Genomic DNA, 18,055 nt, shown 5'->3' on the forward strand with positions numbered 1-18,055 from the left:
TCTCTGGATGTCTCTGTTCTTGGGCCACCGGAAAACCGGAATCCAGCTGCACACTGGGGGCTCAGCTTCCCCCATTTGCTCAGCACCCTCTGGTCACACTGGGCTCTCCTCAGTCCTCCCAAGCCTGTTCCCACCCCAGGCCTCCGCCCAGACAGTTCCGACTGCCGGGAACCTAGAATGCTCTCACCTCTGCCCTGACTCTGTTATCCTCACGTGTCAGCTCACTTCTCCCCTGAGAAACCTCCATGAGCACACTGTCTTAGTTTGGGGACCCCGAGACACAGATTCGAATACGAGTGGATTACTGAGAAGCGGAGTGGAGAAGCGAAAGGAAGGTAGCCAGTGATGGCTGTGTTTCCCAGCCAGCTACCTCTGGAGGCAATCGGAATGGAATCCCTCCAGGAAGTCCCCTAGGATGCTGCAGGGGGCGTCACATGGGAGGAGCCCAGGGAACGTGTGCGTCAACTACCATTAGTCTGGTCACTGGGGGTGCTGACTACCCAGAACTTCCTGCGAGTGCCCCCCGCCTCAGAACAGTCCTCACGCACAGAGAGGCAGGTGTTTGCAGTGCTTCCCTCCGAGAAGCATGGAGGAGGCAGAGGTGACCAGAGGGAAAGCTGGGGACAGGCTCACCAAGGACCTGTGGCACAGGTGCCCCTGGCCGGGAGCTCTGCTGGCAGAGTGCCCAAATCCTTCTGCTCTGCGTGTTTCTCCTCCAGGGTTTGCTCTGTTCCAAGTAGTCTGGCCTTGGTCCTGGGCCGGTGATGTCAATTACTATACTGCTACCGCAGGACGGAGGACAGAGAAGTTACCTCCGTGTCCAAAACGTCTAGTGCTGCCAGAAACAGCAACCTGCTTATTTTGGGTGTAAAATTGGTGTGTTCCTGTTTCGGACTGGGCTTGGTCTTCCCGGCAAGTCTGAGACATTCTTGACAGAAGACAGGGTGATGTTAGGTGACTGTGCCGTTGCCTTACCTCAGTCTGGGATGGAAGACACCGGGGTACGGGGTCAAGCCTACATTCACTGGGCTGTACCCAGCAGAACACAGCGCCGGTCCCGGAATACAGGCCTGCGCAGGAAACGTGGGTGAAGGAGCAAATAAGTGGATGAGTGAAGGGATGAATGCATTCTTTAGGTAATGATGTGTCGTCTCCAAGCCAGGCAGCTCCTTACAGATGAAGGAGCGCAGCGCTCAGATCCTGCAGACCTGGGTTTACTCATGTCGGTGGCAGAACACTGCGTAACCATGAGAATGCGTGATGTCTAGTGACACATGACAGCCTGCATGAATCTCACCAATGTAATATGGACTGAAAGAAGCCAGACACGCAAGAGTACACCCTGTATGGTTCCATTTATATAAAGTACAAGACCAGGCAACACTAGTCAGTGCTGTTAGAAGTCAGGATAGAGGTTATCCTTGCTGAGGCGGGGCGGGGAGGAAATGGAAGGGGGCACGCAGGCTACGTCTTGGTTCCGGTGATATTCTGTCTCTAGACTCTGTGCTGAGTTATCGGCCTTTGTCCGTTTAGTAAGAATTCATTGAACTGTATAGTGTTCTATACGTATGTTATACTCTAATAAAACATTTTTAATAGAACAAACTAGATGAAACAAACGATCCTGTGTTTGTCACTTTAACAACTGTGTGATTTAGGAAGGTGGCACTCAAAATGTGATCTGTGGGGGCTGGTGCTGGGATGCCACCTGTTTGCTTACTTTCACAGCAGGGTAAGTGCAGAAATGGAGAGTGAGCGCTTAGAAACTCTCATAGTACCTTGACATTGCTGCAACACCCAGGTGTGTGACAAGTGGACGGGTGTCCTTGTAGAGTGGGAACCAGTTTGGCTATGACCAAACTCACATGGGTCAGCAGTGTATTGAGAAACACAAAACTAGGCCTTCACCGTAGAGGGTTTGGAAAGTGCTGATTTCATGCAAGTTACTTCCCCTTGAGCTTCAGTGTCTCCAACATGAAAATGAGAGTAAGTGTCCTGATGCCCCAAGGTTTGGGGAAGAGGAACAAGATAATGCGTGAGAAATCACCAGAGAGCGCCACGTGGAGTAAGGAACACGGGAGGGAGCTGCCTTTTTAATTAGCCTTCCAAACCATTCTTATCAGACGCCATGCATAAACACTGCTCTTGGCGTTGTCCAGTATGGCAGCCACAGGGCCACACGCGGCTCCTGAGCTTTTGAAATGTGGCTAGTCCAAATGGAGATGTGCCATAAGAGCAAACTGCATACTAGATTTCTAAGACCTAATATGAGTAGCAGAATATAAAATACTGCATTAAATTTTTAGGTTGATTATAGGTTGAAATGATAATACATTGCAAATATTGGGTTCAACAAAATATATTATTAAAATCAATTTTCCTTTCTTTTTTACTTTCTTCTCTTTTCATGTGGCCACTAGAAGGCTGAAAGCGTGTGTATGGCTCACATTCTGTTTCTGTTGGGCAGCAGTGCTCCCGTGTATCCACAGTGGAGTATTTGAGGCTGGGGTAGTATGTAGGGTGGACAGTCACAGCAGTACGTGCTGTTCAAGCCCACATGCCTCCTTCTCCTTTCCTCTCCTGATGTTCCCCTGGATGAGCTCCATCTCACTTCCTGAGTGAGGTATTTACTTGTTTGTTTGCTGGCTTGTCCTACAGATCAACTACAAGGCTGTTGGCTCACTGGACCCGAGTGCCGACCTGTCCAGCCAGCGGGGGAAAGTCTTCAAGCTCCGGAATGAAACCCACCACCTCTTTGTGGGCCTGTACCCAGGGACCACCTACTCCTTCACCATCAAGGCCAGTACAGCAAAGGGCTTCGGGCCCCCAGTCACCACTAGGATTGCCACCAAAATTTCAGGTATCTCTCTTAATAGAAAGGGGAAAGGGAAGAAAGGTATTCTGTTTTTTTCCCCCATTCCTAGTTTTCCTGGGAGCAAAAAGGGGCAGAGCCAGCTGTCACCTCGTGGTATTGGAGCAATTAGGACGATGCGGTCCCTAATGTGTTAGCCTTGTAGTCTTGTGAAGAAACCGAATCCACGAACTTCCTAAAGTGTAAAAAACATACTAATTAGACTAGACCAGTGGGAATGCTGAGTGATTCACCAAATAATTTGCCACACAATTGCATTAAATAGTACATTTTTTTCTCATACAAATTGGTTTGTAAAAATGTGATTTCAGCAATATTCCTTTTGGCAGTACAGGGCACTGTACAGCTTCTCATGAAATGTCTGCGAATGAATGAATGAATGAATGGATGGATGGATGAATGAATGAATATTACAAAGCCACGGAGGTCTGAGATTTCACCTGCTGTCCCTGGGAGGGCCCCCTCCACCACCAGACAGCATCAACACAGAATTATCTTGGATCCCATTTTAGAATTTACATTTTTTGAGAATACCTATGCAATTCTGACCTGCATACATTCATATTTTGCATAGATACCCACAGTGGTTTTGCAGCTTAATGTTTTCATTATCTTTATACCATAAGCGTTTTCCATGTTGGTACATTGCTTTCATGATAATGTTCTGTCAAGTGGATGGACGTAATTTAATTAAACATTCCCCTGTGGTTGGATATATTTGCTGTTTCCATGTTTTTATAACATAACGTTTCAATAAACATGTTACAGAATAAGGTTTAATTCCTTGGTTTGGATTATAACTTTAGGATTAAATTCCAGAAATTGAAATACTGAATTAAAAGGGATGTGGGTTTTAATAGCTCTTAATACAAATGGCTAGATTACCTTCCCGCGGGATTAGATTTTCGTACTCCTATCAGTTGGGGCTGAGAGAAGGGAGGGTCTCAAGGAAAAAAAAAAAAAAAGAACTAGTTCCATCACTGTTGTAATTTGCATTTCAAATATGTTGAACAAGGTCGCTCTGCCTCCATGTCTTTGTTAAGTACTTAGACTTCCTGCATTTATCTGTTTATTTGGTGTGGAACTTTTTGATTCCTGAGGGCTGCCGACCACCTCATGGCCATCCTTCCCCAGACTCCTGTGCACCTGGGAGGGACCCGTGGGCAGGTGGGAAGGAGAGCAGGCTCTACCGGAAGCATGGGACACCATGTGACTCTCACCCAACCCTTTCCCTCATGGCCCCCTACTGGTCATCCTGGGTATCTTTAGGGATGGGCGCAGGGGGAGGTGGTGAGCTGGGTTTGGGCCCTGTGCTGAGTGCCCTCCTCTCTCTGCTCTCTGCCCAGCTCCGTCGATGCCTGAATATGACACAGACACCCCACTGAATGAAACGGACACGACCATCACGGTGATGCTGAAGCCCGCTCAGTCACGGGGAGCCCCTGTCAGGTGAGGAGGGTTCTTCCCTTGGACTTTGCCAGCCACTATACTTTGCCCCAGGGCAACAGCTTTCAGATTGGCTCAGGTCGGAGGCACCTGGGGGGTTCAGTCCATGAAGCATCTGACTTCTGATCTCAGCTCAGGTCTTGATCTCAAGAGTCATGAGCTCAAGCCCCTTGTTGGGCGCCATGCTGGGCATGGAACCTACTCAAAAAAAAAAAAAAAAAAAAAGACTCAGCTCAGTTCACCAAGCATGCACTGAGCGTCTTATATGCCAGGAATGGGTGGGGCACAAGGGATCAAAACGGTTCATTTATTCATTCCTTCAGCAAACATTTATTGGGCACTCACTCAGGACCAGGCACTATTTAACTAATTGGGAGACAGTAGTGAACTAGCCATGAAGAAGTCATTTTCTAAAGAAAGTCACACCTGAGTTGGGAAGCAAGAAACATGAGAACATAATTATGAAACAGTGTGTGCTTATGGAGATATACATAGGTCGTTATGAGAGTTCAGGGAAGACATTCCCAGCTGACATTCTCAAGTGACACTGAGCTGTATTTTAAATGTTATGTAAGATTTTGCCAAAGTAGAAGAGGGTCCAGCATGAGCAAGGCATGAAGGGGAGAAGCAGCGTGGTATCATGCGGAGCAACCAGGAGTAGTTAACCCAAGGCTCTGGATTTTGCTTTAGCATAAAGGTCGAGGCAGGAGCGGTCAGGTAAGAATGGGGACCATGTGTGAGAAGCTCCAGCTTCTTTGAGGGGTCTTGGGGAGCCACTGGATAGCTCCATGCGGTATCACTTGTATGATACTGGAGGCTGGGAGACCAGCCAGGACGGAGGCTATGGAGATGGTCTAGTTCTCTGTTTTCCAACCTGGATCCAGCTCTACCCAGAAAGTGTAGGTGGCAGAGGAAATAGAATCAACGGCCTGCAATTTGGAAGTTGCCATGTATTCTACAGGTTTCGAGCAGTGTTCGATTCTAAGTCAGGCCTTGCAGCAGGCGTGTGTAGTGCCTGTGGAGCTCCTGACGATAGACCTTTTGCCTTATATTCTCCATGTGGGTTGTTCCGGGACCATCCTACCTGTGAAGAGCCAGAGCAGACGGTGGATCTTCCGTCAGGTGAATCATTACCTGACTTACTGCTTTTCTTCCTGCTACCCTCATGCAACGTGGTCCTTCACTTCTCTCTGTACACGGATTTTACTCTCTGGGTACATTCTATAAGTGATTGTCCTCATTTTCATGTGAAGGTACCGAGGCTCGGAAATGCCCAGGAGCACACAGAAGTCGGTAGGAAAGCTGCACTCGAATGCAGGTCCTCCAGGTGCCAAATCATGTGTTCCCCTTGGGCCACCAATGCCTCTCTCCCTTTCCAAGCTCTTAACCTCTCCTACAGCAGCACTGGTCACTATTTCAAAATCTTAGAGAGCCTCTCAGGTGATAAGAGTATGGTCCAGGGAAAAAAGAACAGCTGGCCCAACATTGCACAGCAAGTTAGCAGCTGACCGGGGTGCACAGGCCAGATCTCACCGAAAGCCTATGACCTTTATATTGGAGCCCCAGGTGTCCCCTTGCATTACTGCAAGCCAACAGATCAGCAAGGGGACCTCATCAGCTGGCACGCCACTGCGCGGCTCCCAGCAGGTGTGGATTCTCTCTAGCTTGCAGCCGACTGCTGGCTGCTGTGTGGGGTGATGGGGAGGATGTGACTTTGGTGACAGCCAACCTGGATTCAGACCCTGCTCCAACACTGTTGTGTAGCTTTGGGCAAGACACTCAGTTTTCTTTATCAGGAAAGCATGGATGGTAGCTGTTTCGCAGGGGCTGAGTAAATTATGGAAGTGCCCAAAGCAAGGCAGACCTTCGAGAGTTAGTTCCTTCGTTAGCTTTGCTTCTTCTCTGTGGCACTTAGGAAGCTCTATTCAGAATGGTGTTTTGAAAATCTACCCTCACTATAGGGTCACAGTGTTGCCCACTTCCTTCCTGTTCAAATTTCCAGAGCTTTCTGAGATCCTAAGTCCATGGTGGGGAAGTAAGGGCTTTGTGGGTTTTTTTTGTTTGTTTCTTTTTGTTGTTTGTTTGTATTTTACCTAGGAGACCCTAACTTCATTCCAGCACAAAGTTGCAGAAAAACCTCTTTTAAGAAAAAAGTTATACTGAGAAATAGTCAAGCTTGGTCTTGCCCAGTGGCAGGATAAAGTTAATTTTTCTACAGAGGATCCAGGGTCCCATCCTCAAGATGAATCAGATTATATATCTGTGAGCCTCTGAAAACTCTTCAAGCCCAGTTGAACACAGATAGGAGTAATTATCACTGTGTTTTATTGGGCAACTGTTATGTTCCAAGAATTTAACCTTGACTGACCTATTCATATTATTATATCCCTGTTAGAAATGAGGAAACTAAAAGCTCATGGTCACAGAGCCAGTAAGTGATGAGATGGGACTTACAACCAGGCCTTCCCAACTTCAGAGACCAGCAAAGGGGTCCTCTGAGCAGCCCAAACCAATGTTCCTGGGGAACCTTTCCCAGTGCTGCCCAAAGAGGGGCCCCTTACACTTTCCCTCTGAGCCTGCGTGCCCTCAGTTTGCACATCTGTTTAATAAGCTCATTGCATCCTAAGACTGCAGGAAATTAGGAGGTGGGAAAGGAAATGCCCCAGTAGCAGTGAGAAATGACAGTGAGCAGGGAGCAAAAAAACAGGGCGAGTCTATGAAACAATTGCAGAGGACTCAGCAAACAGGGAGGTGTACCTGCTGGGGCCCCTGCAGCCCCTCAAAGCCGTGGGTGTTCGTTAGCTGTTCTGGTTCAACTAAAAATGTAGCAGTACGTTCTGCATCTTCAAGTGAAAAGAGCCTGCTAGTTTCCACGTAACGAGTAAGCCCTCGCTGCGTGCCTGTCGCCATACATCAACTATCTGTATCCTCACAACAGTGCAATAATAGTCTCCCCATTTTGCAGATACGGAACCTGAGATAAATAGAAGCCAAGTAAGTTGACCCCGGCCATGAGACAAGCAGTGGTACAGGCAGAATTTAAACTCAGTTCAGCTGACCCTAAGTCAGTGCTCATTTCACACTACTTCCCAAGGAGAAAGTTGTGCATGACATATTTTGGTGACATTTCCATTGGAAAAAAAAAAAAAATTAAATGTCACTGCTCAAAGGGGCAATGCTTGGTGTCTGGAAACGTCTGGCTGCTTTTTCTTCCCAAGGCTCTGGATCACTGAGGGTGGGTATTCGCTCAGTTTCGGGAATTATTTTCTGACAGTTGCTTGGGCATTTGCCAAGACGGGAAGGAGACTAACAAGTGCCCCCCCCCCCCCGTGACTTCCAGGTCAACGGCAATGACAGCAGCGGCAATATCACAGAAGATTTCAGTTACCTCAACCCTCTTTCACCTTGACTCTAGGCACGAGGATGCCCATCTGGGAGACAGTGGACCATTAGGTCATTCAGCATACATTTATTGGGCCCTTGCTATGTCCCAGGAACTGAGCCAAGCAGTGGGGATAGAGTAGGACACAAGGTAGATACACACCTGTGCTCTTGAGGCTAAGCATCCAGCCAGTGTGTATGCGAACAGGGAGGGAGGCAGGATATGGAACAGGTAAGCAGACACAGTACTGAAACTGGCACAAAAAGATACTGTGAAGCCTGTGGGGACAGAGTATTGATGGAGAGAACTGAACTGGCCAGAGGGATGGGCACAACCCTGAGAAGCAGGCCAGTGAGGAGTCCCGCAGGTCGGGGAAGCACGGGCATCAAGAAGACAGTGAAGGCTCTCTAACCATAGCACACAGTGAGGCCACTGGATGGATTGGGTCATGGATGCTTGGAATCATATTTTCTGGTTGATAGCTCCTTAAATTCCGCTGTATCACGTGATTATCGCTTACCCAGTGAGTCAGCTGAGGAGGCGGGAAGAGTACCACCTCTTTATCAGAGAAGGGAGCAGAAATCTAAGATGCTAAGTGGTTGGCCCAAGGTCATGGAGCTCATTCTCCATGGAGCCAGTGCGTGGACCTCGCTTCCTGCTTCTGAGTTCATTGCTCCCCTAGGAGGTTCTGTGTTCTCTGTGCCCGGATGTCAGGTGAGGACTCGGTAACCTTTTGGTGGAGCTGTTGTGGACTGAGCTTCCATTGACTAGGGAATTCAGGGCAGCCAAGGTGACTTTACAGGGGTCCTGCAGCCCAGGACGGTCCAGGCCCAGCTCATACCTTGTGAACCCCAGCACGTCCCTGAGTGGTGCAGGCCGTTCTGCCGCAGCCTCACTCCTGAGCCTCTGCTGCAGGCCCCGCCCATGCAGCTATCTTCTGCCTTCTGCCAGCAGTGTTCCGGCCCTGGCTCAGCCAGACCCCAGACCCTGCTCTGCTCCTTGCTACCCCTGGGAAGCCCCAGGGGTCCGGCTCTGTCTGGTAGAACTGAGCTTGCAGGGAGGTGAGGAGGAGAGGGGCGGACTGTCTTGTGGGGCTCCCGCACCCCCATCCCTCCATCCAAACCACCCCGGAAGCTTGGCCTATTTTTCTAATACTCCGCAATGGAGATTTATTGCTTTTGCATTGCTTTCCCCAGGCCTTCAAAGATTTATTGGTTTTTAAGTGACAGAATCCCAGAATTGCTTAAAAGATCAATCAAATAGTGACTAGAATCTAATATTCAGCTCCAACTCGAACCCGCCAAACCTTCTTCCCCCACGCCCCACCTGTCACACTGATGTATCTGTGGTAACCTTCATAAGAAAGTAACTTGGCCGTGAATTTATCACCCATAATGCAGTCCCTGAGGCAGAGCCCCAGATTCTGTAGCAGACCTGCCACCCCAGATCCCCAGCTGGCTTCTTTGGAGACGTCCTTCCCTCCCCCTGCTCTCCCTCTCCTCCCGTCAGTCATGGGGACCTGTACACCCCACTCCAGCATCAGCTGTGGGATTAGCTCTTTTTCTGCCCTGCTGCACCCACTCCCCTGACCTGCCACGGTGGTCTTGCTGGTTTGCCTGCCATCAGTTTCTCTTCCTTCAGTCCATCCCCCATTGAACTGCTGGAGTGGTCCCTAAAATTCTTAAATGGGTCACTGGCTTTCCACCACATGAGGTTCAAGCTTCTTAGCGTGGAATTCAAGGCCAATCCGAATCTGGCTACGACCCCCGCTTCTGGTTTTATTCCCTTTCACTCTGCCCCCTTTACCAGTGTTTACCCAACAGGGCCCAGGGAGCTTCCTTCATCGTTCTTTCTTTAATTGTGTTACGCACCTGCCAGTAGTTTTTCCTTGGTTCTCTGTCTTGCCTGCCCCTCACTAGACTGTGAGCTCTGGCAAACCTGAGGCTTGACACTGATGGATCCCCTTTCCCTGCGACAGTGTCTGGTACTTAGTAGGTCCTCGGAAACACAAGTGACTGAGGCAGCACGTCTGTTTTGCACCCCGGGTAGATGTCAGGTCCTGGGACTGGAGGTGCAGTTCACAGGCCCTGCCTTCAGCGGCCTCTGAATCCATAAGACCACTGCGCAGTAGATGGCGGTGGAAATGTCAGCAGCGATGGAAATGTCCCGTGTCTGTGCTGTCTGGTCATCACCTCCAACCACTCGTGGCCACTGAGCACTTGAAATATGACTAGTGTGACTGAGGGACTGGATTTTTAATTTTTTAAAGTACTTTAAAGAGTCTTTCAAGGTCATTCATAGCCATGGTGTGTTCATGTGGTGGCGGGACCCACAGCGCCCTGGGCCAGAGAGGAGGGGGGAGGCAAAGGAACAGGCGGGGGCCAGGTAAAGAATCTTCACTCTGGGTTTGGACTTTGTCCTGACAGGTGCTTGAAACATTTCGTTCTCCTCTAAGCAGTTGAGCCCTTGCCTTGCCCTTTTCTGTGCCGAGCTCGTCATTCTCTACCCGTCCCGCGTCCAGTCCCCACCCTGCAGCAGGGTGCATCGGCTCACCTCTGCGTGGCCACTCTGCGCGGGCCGCTCCCCAGTCAGGGACTCGTAGTGTCCATCTCTACCAGCTCCTGACCTCTTAGGCTCCTCCTGCCATAGCTCACTTCCCAGTTGGGATACATTGGAACAGCAGAGGCTTCTGGAATCAGATCCAGCCTTACAGAGTTGACTCACTGAGTGGCCTTGGGCCAATTACTTCATTTCTCTAACCTTAAAGCTGCTTGTTGGGAACATGGGAATACCCATGTCACAGATTGTTTAAAGGTCCAATAAGGTAAAGCGTGTAAAGCGCAACCGGTCCTTGTTCAACTTGCTCCTGGAGGTGGCCCAGCTCTTGATGGAGAGTGGCTGCCTGCCCTAGTAGCCTCGGGCAAGGTGCTTCTCTGAGGCCTGCTGTAAGCAGATGCCTGTTTGCTGTTTGCTGCTCGGACACCGTGAAGATCTGCGTGCAGGGCGCTGGTGAGGGTGTGACACATCAGGGAATGTGCAGTGATCTCCGGGAGTGTCCCCAAATCCTCAAAACAACATTCCTTCCAGACACATCCTCAGATTTCAGCACGTTTCAGAAACACGAAATCAAGCAGACGGGGCTGGGGCATCTCCACTGCCGAAATGCCAGCAAATCAAGGGCTAAGAGCAGTGCCCTCGACTTGGAGGAGAGGCCATCATACGTTGTGAAATCAAAGGAAAGCAGGTCCAAAGCATCCTCAGGAAGGGGCCTGGGGCCCCACATGAGCTTCCTTCAGTGAGACCTTATAAATACGGGGGACCAGACTGGAGACCTGAAATCAAAACCAAGCGGGAGAGGCGAGACCAGATCCCAGGAGAGGAGTCAGGTTTTTCCCTTCACAATTCATTAAGTCAGTAAATACCTCATTTGAATTAGAGCCAACAGCCATGTGCCAGACATTGGGCTGAGCACCGGAGATCCAGAAATGAGCAAGCAGGCCCACATGCAGACATCCTAATGGCAGAGAGAGCTCTGTGCAAATGCTGCCACAGACGCTAACTGACGGCACAGAATGTTGGCACTTGCAGCCGATTCTCACTGGGCTGGGGCCACCTCACCTCCGATTTCAGCTGCGGCTGAGCTGGCCAGTTCCATGCAGAGGGACAGGACCCCCAGCACCAGCCACCCTCCCCCAGCACCAGCTACCCTCCCTCTCTTCTTCTTGGCTTCAGGGCTTGTTCCAAAGCCCTACGGACCTCTGTTAGTGTGAGCAGGCCAACACAGCTCAGAAACACACGGGATTGAATGTCAACAGCAGACAGAAGTCCGGCATGCCCAGCCTCCTGTCCTCTGGATGGGCCAGTTCAACGTGCATGTCATGTGGGTCCTCACACATCTCCGTTAGGATTGAGCCCGGGTTGCCAGCAAGGGGAGCCAGCTCGACAATGCACACCTTACTGGTTTTTCTTCCTTCTGTGTCTCACTGTTTCACCTAAGAGGGGATCACACCAGGCTGGAGAGTCAGGAGATGAGATTAGAAAAGCTAAAAGGAGGCCAGGAGGACAGCAGTGGGCAGAAATGTGAGGGTGAGTGGCACCTGATGAGGCTGGATGGGAAAGGGCTGGAAGACGTTGCTCTCCAGATGAGAAGGGACGGCCATCCAAGGCTGAGCAGTTGTGGCGATGGAGAGAGGGCCTTGAGCAGGGAGAATGGGCGGCAGCTTTGGTGATGGCTTCTCTATGGGGTGGGCAGTTGGATGGGAAGGAAAAGACACCATCCTGGGTGACTCCCAGGCTCTGGCTTATTAGTGAGATGGAGGATGGTGCCATTCTCTGAGCCAAGGAACACCGAGGGCAGGAAGAGTCTGCGAGGACACATTATCCAGGAGATACCCGTGGTAGTGAACGTGGACTGGGTACCTAATGGATTAGGAACCAGCTGGGCAGGAATAGGGCTGGGATTTGATGTGTGGTCCAGGCAAGTGCCGGGGACCTCCAAGGGACCTCCTCCAAAGTCAGCTAGGACTTGTGACCTGCTTCCATGGGATGCTTCAGGCCAACTACACGGTGGGGCAGCTCCAGCATGGAGGTCCAGGAGTATGACAGTGTGAGTACTCAGAGACAGAGGAATTTGGTGGGTGGTCTCTAATATCCCCTGAAAGTTCTCTTTACTCCCTGATGAGAAACCCCCGAGCCGTTTGCATTTGACAGGGGCAAGTAGTTAAGACTACGACTTTGAAATGCACAGTGACGAGCAGCAGTACAAATTGGAGATCCAGTCAACTCTAAAAGAAAGAAGACACTACGTTGGAGGGAAGAGGAAAAATTGCCAGATTTTTTCCAGGATTCCTTTAATAACCGTGGAGCCCAGATGGGGAGCACATAAAACAATCACAGAAGGCTTCTGCTGGTCCCTCAGAGCTGCAGTGAGCAAAACTGGCATCATTACCATCTGATTCTCAGATATGAATACATGATGGTGTCCAATTAGGAAGGAGAAATCAACATTTTCGAGGATTTATTAGCATGGGGCAGCCTGAGGGTTTCCTGAGTCCCCATCCACACTGGGAGAGATGGGAAATGGCAATTGTACTTAGATACTCTTTCTCGAAACATCATTTATTTCACTTTGTTTCCCAGCTCTCCAGGCCTCATTTGCTGGGGCCGAAGACAAGGAGTGCTACGTGTCCCACTTTGGTGGAGGGATGGGCATAGACTGCAAGAAGATTTAGCCCTGAAAGTAATACTGTTTGTCACCAAGTCTATCCACATGCCGGGATTTCATCACACCAGACTGGGGAAGAGGAGGAGCCAGATACAAAAAGAGACAACCAGAAATAAGACATAGTGGGATAAATACTACCACAGGGCTGTTCCCGATGGGGCTGTCCCATACTCTAAATATGGCGACTAAGGGCACACGTAACTATGTTTAAAGGGACATGTCACCACCATTGAAACTAACCAAAGAGACAGGGTCAGGTAGGTGAGTGTGGCACAAAGCCACAATCCTAAAGACCATGCAGGAAAACAAAAGGGAGGAAGGGTGGACCCCAGATAATGTAGGTGGGTTCACATGCACTTCAGCTCACCCTAATTATATTGTAGGTTTCCTTTTATCGGCCCCCAAACAACCCAACTTACCAAGAATTGGTTCCGGCGTTGATGGATTCTGGATTTTATTCCTTAGGCTCAAACCAAGGAGGAAAAACAGGTGTTTCAGAAAGAATATTTTAAATGGAGCAGGAGGAGCAGTTGCTGGAACATGAAGAACGAAAGAGTGTTCTATTTTGGACCGTCTGCCATCTGGAGAGATGGAAACAGACTGTCATTGGCATGAGGGAGAAGAGAGTGTGGTTGTCATGTTCACCTCCTACCATTGGGACTATTTAAATTCCAGAAGGTTGGAGGGCTAGAGAAGCATGAGAGCAGGGGTTTTAGATTGGAGAACCATTAACATTCAAGTGGTATTTGAAGCATGGGAGGAGCTGATGACCTTATCCAGGCAGAGTATCCATGAGAAGAGCTGAAGAACAGGACAGCTCTGTGAAGTTCCATCAAGGAACCGTGCAGGAGATGGAGAAGGGCTGGCCAGAGAGGTAGAAGAAACACCAGGGCAGAGTTAAAACATGAAAGCCAGAGAAAGAATGGTTTTTTAAATAGGAGATGGTTGAAGTTTTGTAGTTCCGTTTTCTCTAAGAGCTCCCAGCAGCTCTGACCATAGAAAAGAAGAAAGACACCTACCTTGATTCAGGTCCATGGGAAAAGGAAGATGATAATGTCATCAGAAGTGCTTAAAAATGGGCCATATGGTCCCGACTCGATCTTAAAAGCCCATGGAGGTAGACGTGCAGATAACAGATTTGGGGGGCCAAGTGGCCCCAATGCTGTTGAGGAATCTGTGCAGAAGGTACAAGGCCAGGAGAGGCTGGTCAGACAGGAAGTGGCATTCAGAGAGTAAAATGATCAAGGATGAGGTTTTAGTAATGGAGCCCTGCAATGGTTTAATACGGCTCCGGGTGTCTCTGTGTTGGCAGTGGTAGTAGATGGATGGTAGTGGATTCAAGGTGAAGGTCACTGAAGCCAAATATTTCAAGGACCAAAGAGGCTAGACTAAGGATGGGCAGGCTGTCTTAGTAGATGTAATTTTTGTAACTCAAATCCTCCCAATGCTGGGGAAGTGGTGAAACCCTTTGCAGGGGCAACAGTGATTCTGCAAGGTGCCTTCTCCCAGGTCTCATTTTTGTTCCAACTTTTTTTCTGCTGACTTCTATTTCTCACAGTGTTCTGGGCCCCGTGACAGTTTGCATCACTGCTTTGTGTCAGATCTTGCACAGCTGATAACGCATGGTTCTCAGTCTCTCTGTCTGCAGCTGCCCAAAGGTCAGACTTTCAAGTCAGTCTCCATCAAGTGCATCTCTGTAGCCTGATCTATTGATGTTCTTCTGAGCTAGTGCAGGGATCTGTGCCATGTTAGAATCCAAGGAGGTTTGCTCTCATCCAAAAAGCATTCTGCACAAGGCTCGCTCCAGCTGCCTGCGGCTGCTCAGAGAGTTGCCTCCTCTCGGTGGCAGTGAGAGAGGTGATCTTGAAAGTCCTGGCTTTTTGGTGGGAGAGGAACAACTTAAAGGTTAGAGTCTTAGCTATGAGGCAGAAGAAATTTGTACTTACCCCCTTTCACAATGTAGTGCATCCTTTTCTTGCCGGGCTGCAACTGTTTACGGTTTGCTGTTTCACTGGTGCATTTCCACTTGAGTGTAGGCTCACTAAGCAATTTCTAAAGATTATAAATGTATAAAATAAGTATTCATAGTCAGGGCAGGGGTAGCAGCTCCAGTAACACAAGAAGGATTCAGGGGTAAGACTTAAGACCTATACTGTCTAATACTGAAGCCACAGCTACATGGGGGCTATTTAAATGTAAATTAATTAGAATGAAATGAAATTAAAACTTCCATTCATTGATGAAACCATCCACATTTCAAGTACGGTAGCCACGTGTGGCTATTGGCTACCATATTGAACAGCATTCCCATCAACACAGAAAATTCTATTTCACTGAATTGCTCTAGACTCTCAGAGGGCTGCTAAAAAGAGGTCAAGGCCCACGTATGGTTTCAAAGGGACTATTCATGTAAGCATTTCACAGGGACTATCAATGGGGGCTTAGACTCAGGCCTAAAATGTCTCAAAAGCTCAAGTGGGACCTATGACTGGGCAGACTTGCTGGTCAGACCCTGACCTCCCGAACAAGGCTTCCCAGACTCCACTCATCCCCCTCACTGGGGTAGCATCTGGGAAATCGTTTCACCCCAGGGTTATCAAATCCCAGTGGCTATTAGAATCACCTAGAGAGCTAGGAAATATGTAGGTTTTCCCCATCCGTGGGGCTCATAGGACCGGACCTGAGGATCTGTATGTGCAGAAGCCCCCGGGGGGTGATCATGCCAGTCTCGCACCTCAGCTTCACCGCTGGGCTAGTTTACAAGGTGGGCTCCTGTGTGGAGAAAGGAGCCGATACAGGGCACCACGTATTCTCTTCTCTGGTGCTGATACTTGCTTGTTCTCGTGACGTGGGGAAGTAGTTCTGCATTTTAGCATGGAGTTACCCCTGTTGGCTTTATAGCTTTTAGAACTTGGGTCTCTTTTGGTGTGTGTTTCAGCATGAAGATAATCCATTTTAGCTCATAAGAGCCGAACTAGGATCTCTGCCGGCTTACTTCACTAAGTAAGGTCCATATGGGGGCCAGAAACACACCCCTGTTTTCCTGCAACGATGACAATGACTGGCGTGTGAAGTAATTCATGGGGTGTTGTTACCTGCTGATAGCACAGCTGAATACAGCGCTTCCGCGCAGGTGTGGGGTTTGGTAGGAGACGGATGTTTGGTGAGATGGAGTGTCAGGGTCGGAACAAATCTGTATTCTTTCGTGGAAGGCTAGAGCAGCCTGGCAGAACCATCCATTTCCAACTTCCGTATTTTCTTAGATCAGACAAAATATATCGAGTGCCAAAATGCTGTAGCAGTACGGGTGCGTCACTCAGCTGGGTTGGAATCTGTATGCATTGTCCCCCCGGGCCAGTTTTGATTATGTTCTTTTTCCTTTTATTGCAGTCAGCAAATCTGAATTTGCTATTGTGGGGAGAGCAGGAAGAGGAGGGGGGAAAAAATGAAGGTTTTTAACCTTCAGAAAGTTCAGAGGTTCAGTCTGAATAAGCACAAAAACTTTCCGTGTGCGTCTGAATTCCTTGAATTTGCAGAACTGCTCAGAATCCCAAGAGAACTACCTTGCACACGGAATCCGGGCCCTGCTTTGTAGCTAAAAGGCAGAGCAGAAATTATGAGAGAGGAGAGGAATTAGAGAAGTGGGAAGAGGAATCAATATACAAAAAGGAGTTTGGTCCCACTCCAGGCTAAGTTTTAGCCTATTGTTCAGTTTCTTCCATTCCAAGCCATCTGCTTCCCACGGCTCTCAGATAACGTCTCCCCTGCCAGGACACCCTGTTCCTGCTTAATTGAAATGAGTTTCCAAGAATAGTTGTCCAAAGCAGTTTCCAATGGCGGGAATGTTTTGAAAGTCACAATAGGAGTTGAAGCTCGAGGATGCAGATGTCTACACACGAGCCAGATGTTCAAAGGCATCACATGGTCCACGACTGCCTTCACATTTCCAAACCACGAGTTCTCTCATTGGCCTCTGCAACTCAGAAATGGCTCCTTTGAAACTGGCATCGTCTCTCCATTAGGGACCTGTAATACTGCAAGTGTGAAGGGAAACAATCCCTTCTATTCAGGTTGAAAGCAATGTGTTTCCCAGGCTTAATTATACCACAGGTATATAAATTACAGAAACATGTTAATGCTCCCATGATTAAAATTATAGAGTGCCTAATTGAAAAAGCATAAACTGAATTGAAGAATTCCTAATTATAGTTTGCTTTGAGGTGTTAATTTCCTCCATAACGAATGCATAATTTCTTGGAACCTAAAAAGGTGGCCTCTTGCATCAGCACGTAGGATGCAGGCAGATGGGATCGGGTTGTCATCTTTCAGTGCAGGAAGTTGACAGGGGAGGTTTGATTTGGTGGGAGAACCTTGGAAGGGAGCTTGGGAAGGAGGCGGAACTGGTAAAGATGCCAAGTCAAGATTCTGCCTGGTGGGCATCAGGACAAAGGACAGATGAGGAGCCCTTAGAAGACGTTCTCCACCTGCCTTTCTCTTCTCCCTTCAAAGTCTCAACCTTTACCCCGGTTGGTTTTGGTAATTTTTGTGCCTACGTCCTGGACCAGCAGTATGATCTGGGAATCTGTTAGAAATGCAGATGTTTGGGCCCTACCCCCTGACCTACTGAATCAGGAACTCGGGGGTAGAGCCTAGCCATCTGGGTTTTAACAAGGTCTCCAAGGGGTCCTGATGCATGCTAAACTTTGAGAAGCACAGTTCTAGGGAGTGAGTCACGGACTGCCAAATTCACATCTAGTGGAGCTTTGTTGAACTCCTCCTACTCTGGATCAGGACCCATCATTAGCGACTTCCCAAGCATCATTGCATTTTATACTCCTAACATCACACTGAAGTGGGGAAAATGTATCCCATTTCTCAGGTGAGAAAACGAAAATCCATAGAAGCTGGCTTGTCCAGTTCATGGCACCTTTGAGAGCTGTAGACCTTGTCTGTAGGGTCAGATGGAGACTCGGATGCACTATGTTGTCCATTTTTTTTTTCATTGTTGTCACCTCATTTCATCAATACTTTGCTGATAAATGGGTTTTCTGAGCTTTGTGAAGCTGGAGGCTGAGCCACTACTGAGAATGAATTCCAGGCGAGTCATGACTTTGCTAATGCTGAGTCTGAC

The 18,055-nt window shown here is 48.8% G+C and overlaps 1 protein-coding gene across 1 annotated transcript in view; it reads left to right on the forward strand.

Annotated features, from left to right (window-relative positions):
* PTPRT (protein tyrosine phosphatase receptor type T) overlaps positions 1-18,055 on the forward strand; it is a 776,661-nt gene that overhangs the window by 493,288 nt on the left and 265,318 nt on the right. Inside the window, 2 exon segments of the mRNA XM_087853941.1 lie at positions 2,659-2,860; positions 4,219-4,321. Coding sequence (XP_087710067.1) covers positions 2,659-2,860; positions 4,219-4,321 — 305 coding nt within the window.

The sequence above is a fragment of the Ursus americanus genome, chromosome 22, assembly GCF_024610735.1.
Source record: "Ursus americanus isolate L20-20 chromosome 22, mUrsAme1.1.p, whole genome shotgun sequence".
Lineage (NCBI taxonomy): Eukaryota > Metazoa > Chordata > Mammalia > Carnivora > Ursidae > Ursus > Ursus americanus.